The 15,212-nt window shown below is 40.1% G+C and overlaps 1 protein-coding gene across 2 annotated transcripts in view; it reads left to right on the forward strand.

Moving 5' to 3' along the window:
• The window catches only part of LOC126458608 (cytosolic endo-beta-N-acetylglucosaminidase), a 126,263-nt gene that overhangs the window by 34,323 nt on the left and 76,728 nt on the right, over positions 1 to 15,212 (forward strand). For both annotated transcript variants that reach the window (XM_050095766.1, XM_050095768.1), the window contains exon 3: positions 8,524 to 8,827. In XM_050095766.1, the coding sequence (XP_049951723.1) occupies positions 8,524 to 8,827 (304 nt within the window). The remainder of the gene's footprint in view (positions 1 to 8,523; positions 8,828 to 15,212) is intronic.

The following is a 15,212-nucleotide window of genomic DNA, read 5'->3' on the forward strand; positions in this document are numbered from 1 at the left end:
TTGACTCCCCACCGATTCCGCCCTGTTGCCAAATACCGACTGAGCCATCCTCCCAAAACTGTTGCTTCACGCACCAGCGCCAACAGCACTCAGCGATCACGCCCCCTATCGCTGCGGCGAAAACAAGTGAAATAATCTCGCGGGTAAATCAAAAATGCTGAGCTGTGACACGACTCATGATGTTATGATTCTTCAGGAGTCAGCTATTTTTCCTGTTACTGAACCACAGACTGATAAAATCCGCTTATATAGGTCAGTGTCACAACACTTGTAGCCATCACCACTTGGCTCAAAAATTCACTCTGTTAAGGCCTTTAAGGACTGAAGTTGTTTCTGATGCCAGGTCTTACCACAAGAATTGATCCATCTGTCTTCTGTGAGAATGGCTGCAACAAGCAACAAATATTGCAAGCAATTTCAGTATGCATACATCAGCGGAACACCACTTAGCAGATGAGCAAGAATTTTTTGTCTAGTCACTCTGTGATTCAGTGACAGAGAACATTAGATCTCAGTTCCTGAAGAGACATAATGTCAGTCTTCGTGCTTCCAGCTAAAATACGCCAACTCTTGGCACCTGTGAAAGATTAAATAGATATCAGAGCACCTGGCATTTACAAAATAGTATATTAATGTAGACAGTACTATGTACTCAACAGAACAATGCCAGATTGAACAGAAGTATCTGTGACTGTATTATCCAGACAAATTAACTGTAGCTGAACGTGCTGTGCAAAATGGACGTAAAATTGCATTTGATGACATCTCTATCATCGTGAGCCTAGTGGTTCCTGGAACAGCATAAAAACAAAATTATTGAGATCAAAATATCTAATAGTATCCTCAATGCAGATGGTGACCTCTCTCAGAATCTGACTATTGCGAAGTTACAGCAGGTGTGACAGACCCAAGTAGAAAACATTGCTGTATGCAGCAGTCCACCTAGCACCAGTGCTACGACATCCAGTATCATGGCTATGTAAAGACAAGGCCAGCAACCACACAGAAATGGGTTATCACTTAACAGTGGCTGGGGAGCACTCAGCCAAGAGTTGGTGCATGTACGAGGGCCGTTCAGAAAGTAACCTCCGGTTGATTTAAAAAAATACACCAAGTTAAATAAAAATATTTTAATATATACATCTTACAACTACATCTTTGCACTATTTTTCTACATAGTCTCCATAGTGATTGAGGCACTTATCGTATCTCTTCACAAGCTTTGAAATTCCTTCTGCATAAAAATCACCCGCTTGTGCCTGGAGCCAGCCTGTGACCGCATCTTTGAGCTCTTCGTCGTCATCAAATCGCTGTGACCCGAGCCATTTCTTCAAATGCATGAAGAGGTGATAATCACTTGGCGCCAGGTCTGGGCTGTAAGGTGGATGGTTGATAACGTCCCACTTGAAGGACTCAAGAAGGGCCGTTGTTCTGCGAGCAGAGTGAGGACGGGCATTATCGTGCAAAAAAACGATACCGGAAGTCAGCATACCACGGCGTTTGTTCTGTATAGCCCGTCGTAACTTTTTTATTGTTTCACAGTACACGTCTTGATTAATGGTCGTACCACGTTCCATGAATTCAACCAACAACACCCCTTTGGCATCCCAAAACACCGTTGCCATCAGTTTTCTGGCAGAAAAATCTTGCGAGGCTTTTCTTGGTTTGGTAGGCGAATTTGAATGTGCCCACATCTTTGATTGTTCTTTTGTCTCAGGGTTCACGTACTTAATCCAGGTTTTGTCACCGGTCACGATTCTGTTTAACAATGGTTCTCCTTCGCCCTCATAACGTGACCGAAAGTCTAATGCAGAGGCCATTCTTTGAGTTTTGTGGTGGTCGGTAAGAATTTTGGGCACCCATCGTGCACAGAACTTACGGTAACCCAATCTTGCTGTCACTATCTCGTACAAGAGAGTCTTAGAAATCTGTGGAGAACCAGTAGACAACTCCGACATTGAGAAACGTCGATTTTCACGAACTTTTGCATCAACTGTCTGAACGAGTTCGTCAGTCACCAATGATGGTCTACCACTCCTCTCTTCATCATGAACGTTTTCTCGTCCACTTTTAAATAAACATACCCATTCACGGACAACTCCTTCACTCATAACTCTTGGTCCGTACACGGCACAAAGCTCACGATGAATAGCTGCTGCAGAATATCCTTTGGCTGTAAAAAACCTTATGACAGCACGCACTTCACATTTGGCGGGGTTTTCTATTGCAGCACACATTTCAAACTGCCACAAAAACTAAACTAGCGCAGGTACGACGTTCACTCGACCACGGCTTGATGCCGACTGACCTGTTGAGCGCGTGAACGCACAGATGGCGTCGCTACTCCCCCCACAACCCGCACTGTGACCAATCGGAGGTTACTTTCTGAACCGCCCTCGTATATTAGCAAATTGACATGTCTGGAAGCCGAAATGATTTTTTCCAGTCATATTGCAACAAAACCATACATTCAAATACAGGGTGGGGCAAATAAAAGTGGCCAGGATGAGTGGATATGATTGGATGTCTTTATATGGATACAACCATACCCTGTGATGCGCACACCATTTGTAGGCCTGCCACATGATCCACACCAGTTCAGAGCGTAGTGGGGGCTGTGTCATTGTGAATGGAGCATTGCAAAGGGGCAATGGTACTCACAGTGGAGCATGGGGTGTTCATTGTGGAAAGTTTTGTGACCAACAAAGTCGTGGAAATGGTGTGGTCAGTTGTTTGCCGAGAAGTTTAATGGTTTCAAAGTGCCAGCCAACAAAGAGTGCCATACAATGCTTACTCTGAAAATTGCACCTGTGGGGATCTGTTTTGTACAAGTCAAAGAACATTCCAAAAAGTGGCTGCAGTTCACCATAAAATGCTTCAGAGTCCCTCCAAATCAACCCGATGCTTGTCCCAAGAAATTGTCTTATCGTGTCGATCATGCGGACAGTTACTCCACCTGGATCTGCACATGCATCACTACTGAGTGTGTGGTGTTTGTGCATTAAAACCAGGAGATGCTCCCCCAGTTTTGTGAGTAGGAGTTGGCTGAGATGATAATGAACAGCTTCGACATTTATGTGTGATGAAGCCTGGTTTTACCTGAGTGGTTATGTCGACTCTCAAGAGTTGTAGGTTCTGGGCAGCAGAGAATCTGCATAACTTCCACGAAACACCATTGCATGATCAGAAGGTTAGGGTTGGTGTGCAGTGTCTGCGCACTGCGTTATTTATTCCATTTTCTTTAATTAGACACTGACTTCGGCACATTGTATTGCCAACATTTTGAAACCATTTGTGGCAGCATTAACAGAGGAGGAAAGGACCTACAGTTACTTCCAACAGGATGAACCAACTGTCCCTACAGCTGGCTGAGCCTTGGAGCACTTTTACACGATCTTCACATCTGACAGAGTTGATAGCAGAGGTCAGTCTGGTCGTGGCCCTTGCTGGCCACCCATGTGATCTGATCTGCCACTGTGTTATTGTGTGGGGAGCCCTCAAGTCTAAAGTGTATCATAAAAACCCCCATAGTCTTCAAGAACTGCAGCAGAGCGTTTTGCGTGAGACTGCGGCAATCCCAGGAGTCCAGCTTCAATCCGCCTTCAGCAACTTGCTGATCAAGGTCCAAGAGTGCCAAGAGATGAATGCTAGTCACTTTCAACATCTGCTATAGTCAGTTTAGTGCTGTATTTCCTTTCCTCTGCTGTGTTTATTTGTACCTGGGAACTCTGCTCTCAGGACCACTTTTATTTGTCACATCCTGTATTGTAATCACAATGATTTTTGTATGTTGCTTCATATGAATTTTGGTTACTCTAGCCAGTTCATAGTTTAACGTGCTGCTGGATTTTCTCGAAACAGAGTTAATGTAAGGCAAGAAACTCAAAACATTTCGGGCGCACTGCGTTATGCCATTGCAGAATGCTGTCAGTTTCCAGAGAATGTGTGGTTAACCCAGTTGTGAAAGTGGGTGTTGTGCATAAGACAGAACCCAGTTTTGAGCAGACAACCCCTTATGACTGTGGAAAAAGTCTGAATTGTCTGAATGACGAACAGTTTCACAGTTTGGCACACTGGCTGTTCGTGCAGTTTGCTACTGTAGGCTGTGACATTTAAGTATGCAGGAGGCAAAGGACAAGGTTCAGTGTTTGGTTGAGTATACAGTTTCAGTGCATCAGGACATATTGTTATCCCATACTCTCTGCCGTATACTTTCTTCCATGGTTGCTAATACAGTAAGACATACAGGAAATCTTTGGTGAAATGCAGATAGTAGGTGAGAGACATTTGGTTCAAGAATCATGAAAGAAGGTTGTATACATGGAAGAGGCCTGGAGACACTGGAAGGTTTCAGATAGATTATATAATGGTAAAACAGAGATTTAGGAACCAGGTTTTAAACTGTAAGACATTTCCAGTGGCAGATGTGAACTCTGACCACAATCTATTGGTTATGAACTGTAGATTAAATCTGAAGAAACTGCAAAAAGGTGGGAATTTAAGGAGATGGGACCTGGGTAAACTGAAAGAACCAAAGGTTGTAGGGAGTTTCAGAGAGAGCATTAGGGGACGATTGATAAGAATGTGGGAAAAAAATACAGTAGAAGAAGAATGGGTAGCTTTGAGAGATAAAATAGTGAAGGCAGCACAGGATCAAGTAGGTAAAATGATGAGGGCTAGTAGAAATCTTTGGGTAACAGAAGAAATATTGAATTTAATTGATGAAAGGAGAAAATATACAAACGCAATAAATGAAACAGGCAAAAAGGAATATAAACGTCTTAAATATGAGATCAATTGTAAGTGCAAAATGGCTAAGCAGGGATGGCTAGAGGACAAATGTATGGATGTAGAGGCATATATCACTAGGGCTAAGATAGATACTGCCTACAGGAAAATTATAGAGACCTTTGGAGAAAAGAGAACCACTTGTATGAATACCAAGAGCTCAGATGGAAACCCAGTTTTAAGCAATGATGGGAAAGCAGAAAAGTGTGAGTATATAGAGGGGCTATACAAGGGCGATGTACTTGAGAACAGTATCATGAAATGGAGATATGATACTGCGTGAAGAGTTTGACAGAGCACTGATAAACCTAAGTCAAAACAAGGCCCCAGGAGTAGACAACATTCCATTAGAACTACCGATAACCTTGGGAGAGCCAGCCCTGAAAAACTCTACCATCTGGTGCGCAAGATGTATCAGACGGAAAATACCCCCAGACTTCAAGAAGAATATAATAATTCCAATCCCAAAGAAAGCAGGTGTTGACAGATGTGAAAATTTCCGAACTACCAGTTTAATAAGTCACGGCCGCAAAATACCAACACGAATTCCTTACAGACAAATGGAAAAACTGGTAGAAGCCGACCTCGAGGAAGATCAGTATGGATTCCGTAGAAATATTGGAACACGTGAGGCAATACTGACCCTATGACTTATCTTAGAAGATAGATTAAGGAAAGTTAAACCTACGTTTCTAGCATTTGTAGACTTAGAGAAAGCTTCTGACAATGTTGGCTGGAATACTCTGTTTCAAATTCTGAAGGTGGCAGGGGTCAAATATAGGGAGTGAAATGCTATTTGCAATTTGCACAGAAACCAGATGGCAATTATAAGAGTTGAGGGGCATGTGGATGGGAAGGGAGTGAGACAGGGTTGTAGCCTATCCCCGATGTTATTCAATCTGTAAATTGAGCAAGCAGTAAAGGAAACAAAAGAAAAATTTGGAGTAGGAATTAAAATCCGTGCAGAAGAATTAAAAACTATGAGGTTTGCCGATGACATCATAATTCTGTCAGAGACAGCAAAGGACCCGGAAGAACAGTTGAACGGAATGAACAGTGTCTTGAAAGGAGGATATAACATGAACATCAACAAAGCAAAATGAGGGTAATGGAATGTAGTCGAATTAAGTCGGGTGATGCTGAGGGAATTAGATTAGGAAATGAGACACTTAAGGTAGTAAAGGAGTTTTGCTATTTGGGGAGCAAAATAACTGATGATGGTCGAAGTAGAGAAGATGTAGACTGGCAATGGCAAGAAAAGCATTTCTGAAGAAGAGAAATTTGTTAACATTGAATACAGATTGAAGTGTCAGGAAGTTGTTTCTGAAAGTATTTGTACAGAGTGTAGCCATGTATGGAAGTGAAACATAAACGATAAATAGTTTAGACAAGAAGAGAATAGAAACTTTTGATATGTTGGCCAACAGTTGAATGCTGAAGATTAGATGGGTACATTACATAACTAATGAGGAGGTACTGAATAGAAATTGGGAGAAGAGAAATTTGTGGAACAACTTGACTAGAAGAAAGGAGTAGGTTGGTAGGACATATTCTGAGGCTTCAAGGGATCACTAGTTTAGTATTGGAGGGCAGCGTGGAGGGTGGAAATCGTAGAGGGAGACCAAGAGATGAATACACTTAGCAGATTCAGAAGGATGTAGGTTGCAGTAGGTACTGGGAGATGAAGAAGCTTGCACAGGATAGAGTAGCATTGAGAGCTGCATCAAACCAGTCTCTGAACTGAAGGCCACTACAACAACAGGGGAGAGATATCAACAGAGTTGAGTTTTGAGTGAGATCATGTGTCTTGGAACAGGTAAATTGATTAGAATGTTGCTGTGGGTCGAAAAGTTTGAGCACAGCTTACAATTTTAATCTTCCAGGTAGCTCATTATTGAAACTTACTACAATGGATTAGAATTTATACTGCTGTCAAGCATTTTTTTCATCAGGAACAGTGGACCAGAACACTGTCATTTTTCCAAACTGTAGAAGTGACTCGTGTAAGTTAAAAGTGACAGATTAATTGTTTTGTAATCAGTATTGGATATCAGATATCCTATTCTTGGATATCAAATATCCTATTCTTTTCCATGATTGTTCATGTATGGTGTTTTTAAGTGTTTTTCCGTGAATAGTGCCTTTTAAACACACAAAAAACTTTCGAAAGAATGCATACGACCCAAACTTTTCTGTATGTCACCACAATGTATCAAGAAACATTATGTACAGAGACACCTTTGTCTAATACTGTTGTAACACTTTTCGTTTTGCACCCTTATTGACAATTTGTTACAGGTCCATACACAGTAGTTTTTTCATGAAATTAGCTACAATAATCGGGCACTGCATTAAAAAAAAATTACGTCTCATCAACACTTCTAAATCTTTAAACACCTGAAAGCGGTGGTAACTCACAATTTGTGAAGAGTGACATGCGACGCATTTTCCTCACATGAATCATAGCCTTTAAAAAAAATCTCATTTCTGTGGGAGCTAGTATATCGCTTTTCTTCTACTTCAGGTGTTTTAATAAAATGCAAGAGACCAAGCAGAGTTTCCCATACAATTCAGCAGTTGCTGTATGTTTGGTAGCAAGAGGAAAGTGGTCAGGTGTCAAAGTTTTCTCAGAGCATCAACGTTTCTTTGCATAGAGCTCTTGAAGACACTACAAAGTTGTGACAGTATCAAGAGAGGGCCTGCTTCTTCCAGACTTGTGAAACATAGCTCAAATTTTCATCCTGGAAGTGATGGATATTTGAAGGAGACATATCAAAAAACAATGACATTGTTGTACATTTAAGTCTTTTTGTAACCCCCCCCCCTCTTCCCCCAAACAAATGACATAAAAATCATTCCTGAGATATCTATCTTGTGATATGACTTTTTTTTTCCAATTGGAGCTTTTTCACCATTCTCATTAGTGTCAGATCATTCTAGGTTCTTGCCAGTACAGTGTACAAGCCTACACTTCCACATTCTCCAACAAACCAGCATTGTAGGTATTTCTACAGTGCCACCAATAAAAGCCATTGGCGAAAAGTTTTTACTGTATGTCCTGAATGATCAACATCACTTATACTTATACCTATACCTATTAACTTTCTCAGTTTTTCTTCGATTTCCTTGATCACTTTTTCATGCAAGAAGTAGTACTTTATCTACATTGACTGCCATAAGGAAGACCCAGCATTGACTCCCATTATTGATTGATATTTTCTGTGGTGATCAAAATGAAACCGAGTCCTCTTAACCCTGTGAGGACAACCTAAAGATACTTGAAACAGAAAGAGAGAGTGAGAGGCTCTAATTTTAAAATCTTCCATTGAGACTTGAGAAGGAAATGAGCTAATCACGTGCCTCTCTGATACTGTTTCAAATGATGTCCCAAGTAGGAGAAAGATACATTGTTAGTGGTATTCACGCAGGTTCTTTGAACTGCTTAGTAAGTTTAGAATTTTATATTTTAAAAAAGTCTGCTTTCTGATACAATATTAAATGTTTGAATGTGATGCCATTTCAAAGTAAGTTACTAGTCAAATGTCCTCCCTAAGTGCCCAACACTATACCAAATATTTGTGTATTATCATTTGAAAAACTGATACTCTTTAAGATATGCAGAAATATAGAAATTTTATGATACAATTGTGAAGACTGTTTCCTCATAATCGCCACCACATTAAATCATTATCTTACCCACTGTGCTTATATTTATGTTTTTCTTCTTTGTTTCAGGTACTGTAATAACTGAATGGAAAGATGGAGAGAAGATGTGGGAAGAGATTTTAAAGAGTGATGAAATTTGGCAGTCCTTTGCAAAAGCACTTTGTGATATATGCCACCACTACAACTTTGATGGTTATCTTTTAAATATTGAGAATGTAATTGCCCCAGAACTAATGGGAAAGTTTCAGAAATTTGTGGACTTATTTGTTGAAACTCTACACAAGACTGTCACTACTGGGGAGGTTATTTGGTATGACAGTGTCACACAAGATGGAAAACTTGCATGGCAGAATGAACTAAACATTTTCAACAGGTAACAAAATTTGGCATAATATTATGTCTGAAACACACAATTTTCAGAGAAAACATAAAATAGATTGTTCCTGTCATTTTTACTTCAAATTAAAGTAAAAGTAAAGATGCAGGTAGAGTGCTTTGCTGTTACCTTTATAGTCTATGACATGCCAAGATACGACACTTCATTTGTAGTGCTCTTGTGCGCCAAATGTGAGTTCAGAATAGGCATGCTATATCCAGTTATAAAATTCATTCTTTGACTGAAGAAGAAGCAAGGTTTCTGGATTGTGCTGTGACAATGGTGAAATCTTGGTTTATATCACATATCAGATTATGAGTGAGAGTTAATGTAATGACACCACATATACGCAATCAAAGAAAAAATCTAAGGCTTTACTTCCTGCTGAAAAAAATAACGTTCACAGGAAGGACACTTCTCATGAAATCTTTGCCTTGATGAGGCATTGCCGTACTTAAATCTACTTTGATATATTACTAAAATTGTAGTTGTAGTAGTAGTAGTATTAGCAGTAGTAAGTAGTAGTAGTAGTTGTTGTTGTTGCAGCTGCTGTCTTCAGTCTGTGAACTGGTTTGTTGCAGTTCTCTGTGGTAGTCAATTTCTGCACGTAAATACTGCAGTGTACTTCCACTTGAATCTGCTTGCTATAATCAAGCCTTGGACTCCCACTACATTCTTACCTCCAACATTTCACTGTAGTACTAAATTAACTGTCTGCTAATGCCATATCATGTGTCCTGACACCTGTCCTCCTTTTAGTCAAGTTATGTGATTTGTTTCCTTTCTCTCCAGTTTGATGTAGTATTTCTTCATTAATTTTTCTGCTCTACCAATCAAATCTTCAGCATTCTTCTGTATTACCAAATTTCAAATGACCACATTCTCCTCTTGTCTCTACTGTTTATCATCCATGTGCCACTTCTTTTTAAGGCTACATACCACTAAATGCTAACAAATTTCCATTTTTCAGAAAAGCTCTTCTAGATATTGTCTGTCTGCATTTTATATCCTCTTTACATCTGCCACCCTCAGTTATTTTGGTACCCAAATAGCAAAATTTGTCTCTTATTCCATTCCACCACCCCCACTTGTCTCCTGTTTTACTTCCTAATATTAATTATCCTATCCTACTGTGTCCTATCTTAGTATTCTATTAAATCACCTAATTTAATCTGACAACACTTAATAACCCTTGTTTTACTTTTGTTGGTGCTCATGTTATAACCTCCGTTTAAGATACTATCCACTCTGCTCAACTGATCTTCCAATTTATTTGCAATCTTTTTACAGAATTTAGATGTCATGGCAAATATTCAAGGGTTTCATTTCTTGTTCTTGAATTTTAATTCCCTTTCCATATTTCTCCATGCTTTACTTTATTGCTTGCTCTATGTGCAGATTGACTAACATGAGGGACAGGCTACAGCCCTGTCCCAGTCCCTCCACAATTACTGCATTGTTGTCATGTCCTTTGACTCCTACAACCACTGTCTGCTTTCTGTACAAGTTGCTCCCTGTATTTTATGTCATAATTTCATAGAGTGTATTCGAGTCAACTTTATCTATAAAAACTTTTTCTAAACTTACAACTGCTATAAATGTAGATGTTTTTTCCTCAATCTGTGTTCTAAGGTAAATTGCAGGGTCAATATTGCATTGTGTTTTCCTACATGTGTCTTTAACCTAAACTGCTATTCTTTCAGGACAGTATCTGTTAGTAATTTCATTATTGTGTGGATGATTAGTTCTCCCACCCTCTGTAGATAATTAGTTCTCCCATGGATCTTAGTAGTCCTGAAGGATTTTTTTGTACTCTGGGTGGTTTGTTTTCTGTTAAAGTTTATTTCCTTTGTATTACTCTTCTGTATATTCTGTTTACTCTTCAACTTTCACTTCTTTACTTAGCACTTATTTGCCATCTGACCTTTCAGGGTTTATAGAACTGCTTAGTTGTTTGTTTATTCACGTTGTTAGGATGGAAATCGTTGGAATGTAGGTCAGCCTCCTCAGGTGAATGCCCTGATATTTTGTTTACCGTGACATACAAGGGAGATATGACCATTGTGAGAATAGATATCAGTGCTTGTTCAGTAAGTTTTATTTGTTCATTATTTTCACATGCTTTTTGAGAGTGGAATGGTAACGAAATAATGTGACAGTGGTTCAGAGAACCCCTTGCCAAGCACTTGATTGCAAATTTCAGAGTATTCATGTGGATGTGGATGCAGATGTTAAGGGAGGGGAAACTGGAAGGAGGGAGGGATCTAAGAATGAATAGGAGTACAGAAGTCCAAAATATATTAATTAAAAGCTTACAAAGCGTTGCTTACTTAGATCTATGCCACAGTTCATTTTAAAGTGGTACAGAGAGAAAGGAAGGAATGTTTTCAGAAGGAATAATGGACTATAAATAAGAGGATATAAAATAATATGATTACATAGGTTTTTAAAATAATATGGTTACATAGGTTTTGAGAGGAATGATAGAGGACAGTAAAAAAAGCAGAAATTAAATGAGACCATATAGTTTCAATGGTAACTGCTAGATTTGTTTATAATGTTTTGGGAGAATTAAGTAGAAGAATAATTGAGGTGATCATGCAAAAGAGGTAAGAGAAAGAATGGAGGAGAAACTGGCAGTGAATAAATGTAAGACTAAATTGTTTGAACAATTTTTACAGGGGAGAGGATGTATTAATGGATGGAGGGGATGAGAGAGCTGTGTCTGAAAAAAAAATATTTTTAAAGTGTCTATCTTAACTGATTACTTTGTAAGTACCTAGGCAGAGTATAAATGAAATAAAAAAAGAATGTGTAACAAACTGTACATTCAAAAGAAACTCACTTCAATTAAAAAGGCAACTCAAAGGAAAAGTAACTCAAATTTTATTTTTTCTGTTCCCAAGTGATCTTCCACTGGTTGTCACTGAGGAAAAATGAGAAAAAGATGACATAACAAAATGTTTTAAGGACTCTAATATTTTATTCAGAATACCAAGTAATTTTGTACTTCTATCATGTGTCTTGGCATAGAATCTATAAGCAGTCAGACATAACAGCCTGCAGAATTAACTTCCTCCCACATGTCAAGAACACAGTTCCAAAGAGCGTCCGTTGCAGTCATTTGGTTTCATGGCCAGTTCTCCGTTAACATTCTGGTGACCTCAGCCAACATTTTCTACAGGGTTCATATCAGCATCCAGTGGCATTCAGTCCATGGCATTTACACCAATTGTGGAGAGCTGCTGCTGAACTTATGCAGACTTATGACTGGGAGAATGATCCTCTTGCAATGTGAAGTCCTCTTCTCCATATAGCATTCACACTGACGGAAGCATCACATTTTCCAATATGTGGGCTAACTGCTCACTGTTGAGAGTGCCTTCTATCCTGCGAAGAATTCCTGCTCTTCTCACAGAAATCCATCCCCAGCAGGAAACAGATTGCCGTCCACTTCTTCTCATCTTGGTTACATATTCATGTCAGTGCCGAGTCCCTTGTGGCCTGTAAACAGCTGTTAGACCGTCGTTAAGGAAAACACCTTCTTGTCGGTGCAAATGGTGTTTTCCCACAACACACTCAAATGGAGCTCCAGAAATGCTAGTCAGTATAAAACATTGTCTTCACTGACATCTTTCACAGTGGAGTGTTATGCATACAGTCCAGCATCCATCAGCCTTTTGTGAATCATGTCATGGGAGCCAGGGAAGTTGGTCTCCCACTGTAATTGCTTCACGTTGAGAAAGGGATATTCTCTGCTCTTAGACACTAGCTTCCTGTCCTGCTGTGAGCTTAGCCTCTTTCTGTCTGAGCCAGGAGCTCTGCTGGTAGTGCCTCTTCCAAGGTAGCTCCTCTACCATCTTGTTGCAGTGGTATGTGGTGCTCCATACCTTCTGCCAGCTACTCTGACAGAACATTGACCTTCTTCAATAAGAGTGATGACTCTATCTTGAGTTGATCTCTCCCAGTGAACCACTGCAACAGACAGCCTGATGTGTATTTCAGCTTGCCACTCTTATACTGATGCCAGGAGAGGAAGTAAACATATTTATGTCAAAAGGAGAGGCAGAGGCAGAGCCATGCTGGTCTCTCGGGAAGGAGGGGCTAGTGGTCTGCCACCGCTGGCCTGCTCAGCTGTGTGGCTGGATTGAAGAGTTTTTAGCAAACAGAACACAGCATGTTGTTATCAATGGAGAGACGTCTACAGACGTTAAAGTAACCTCTGGCGTGCCACAGGGAAGTGTTATGGGACCATTGCTTTTCACAATATATATAAATGACCTAGTAGATAGTGTCGGAAGTTCCATGCGGCTTTTCGCGGATGATGCTGTAGTATACAGAGAAGTTGTAGCATTAGAAAATTGTAGCGAAATGCAGGAAGATCTGCAGCGGATAGGCACTTGGTGCAGGGAGTGGCAACTGTCTCTTAACATAGACAAATGTAATGTATTGCGAATACGTAGAAGGAAGGATCCTTTATTGTATGATTATATGATAGCGGAACAAACACTGGTAGCAGTTACTTCTGTAAAATATCTGGGAGTATGCGTGCGGAACGATTTGAAGTGGAATGATCATATAAAATTAATTGTTGGTAAGGCGGGTACCAGGTTGAGATTCATTGGGAGAGTGCTTAGAAAATGTAGTCCATCAACAAAGGAGGTGGCTTACAAAACACTCGTTCGACCTATACTTGAGTATTGCTCATCAGTGTGGGATCTGTACCAGATCGGGCAACTGATGACCTCAGAAGTTAAGTCGCATAGTGCTCAGAGCCATTTGAGGTCGGGTTGATGGAGGAGATAGAGAAGATCCAAAGAAGAGCGGCGCATTTCGTCACAGGGTTATTTGGTAACCGTGATAGCGTTACGGAGATGTTTAATAAACTCAAGTGGCAGACTCTGCAAGAGAGGCGCTCTGCATCATGGTGTAGCTTGCTGTCCAGGTTTCGAGAGGGTGCGTTTGTGGATGAGGTATCGAATATATTGCTTCCCCCTACTTATACCTCCCGAGGAGATCATGAATGTAAAATTAGAGAGATTAGAGCGTGCACGGAGGCTTTCAGACAGTCGTTCTTCTCGCGAACCATACGCAACTGGAACAGGAAAGGGAGGTAATGACAGTGGCATGTAAAGTGCCCTCCGCCACACACCGTTGGGTGGCTTGCGGCGTATAAATGTAGATGTAGATGTAGACTTCAGTCTCGTCTTGGCACCAGGCTGTAGCTGGCCAGCCAGCCCATCAGCCATCCAGCCTGGCTGGCCCGTAGCTCTCAAGCCACAGCAAGCAAAGCCCAGGCCGTAAAGCCCCGCTCATCCTTCGAAGGATCGAACATTTCATCTACCCTACCCATGTCTGTAGTATAAACTAGCGCAGCTAGAGCTATTTTGCTATAACATGAGCAAGCACATTTGCTTTTGACGTTTCATTCAAATATTTAACAAAAAATAAGTTAAAGAATACACTCATGATAAACACGGCTACCACAAAATATTTCAGCCAACTAGCAATTGCATGACACAGGAAGCTTTTCTTTCATGTAAGCACTTTGCATTAGACCTTGCCTCAAGGAAATATGTGTTCTACCAAGATAACTAAGTGTATTTTAAAAGTAAACAGTTTTAGTGGCAACTTACGAAATAATTGTGTGTATGTAGGATATTGTTCACATTTTGAGCACTTATAATGTTTACTCAGTGTTTCTGAAACAATAAATGCTGCACGACAGAAATTACATTCTAGTATGGCCCTTCATTTCTGTTGCAATGATGCACAAATACACTGAATTCGGAGTTAACTGTTTTCATAAAGGGTTCACAGAATTGTTTTAACTTCTGTACCACCCCACAGATAAATGAAACTTGAGAAAAATGAATTCCAAAATCTTTATTTGTGAATTCTAATATCTCTTATGATATTACAGTTGTAATATCATGTTTGTACAGTGGTGGCAAGAAACTCTGTAGGCAAAGCCTTTCTGGAACTCTATAAATATAGAATCAATTTGAGAGCCCCTGTTTTCAGTATGTCATGCAAATAAAGTGCCAGCTGTGTCTCACAAGAGTGATGCTTTCCAAATCCATGCTGGTTTCATCTCAGTAGATAATATAATTTGGAGTATTTCATAATGTTGGAACAAAGTGTTTGTTCACACATCCTGCTACTTTTTGATGTCAGTGAACTCAGTGGATTACATATATTTTCTTTCATATGTTTGGAGTGGTGGGTGCAACCGTCTGGTCTTCTCCCTCACCATAAGTACTGGAATACTCCTCATGCTGTTGTACGAAAAGTAATTAAGCCACTGCATCATTGGTGCACAAGATGCACACCTAAATCATTAGTACACTCAAGAGTGACATTGCCTGTAGAAACATAATTG

Source organism: Schistocerca serialis, chromosome 2, assembly GCF_023864345.2.
Source record: "Schistocerca serialis cubense isolate TAMUIC-IGC-003099 chromosome 2, iqSchSeri2.2, whole genome shotgun sequence".
Classification (NCBI taxonomy): domain Eukaryota; kingdom Metazoa; phylum Arthropoda; class Insecta; order Orthoptera; family Acrididae; genus Schistocerca; species Schistocerca serialis.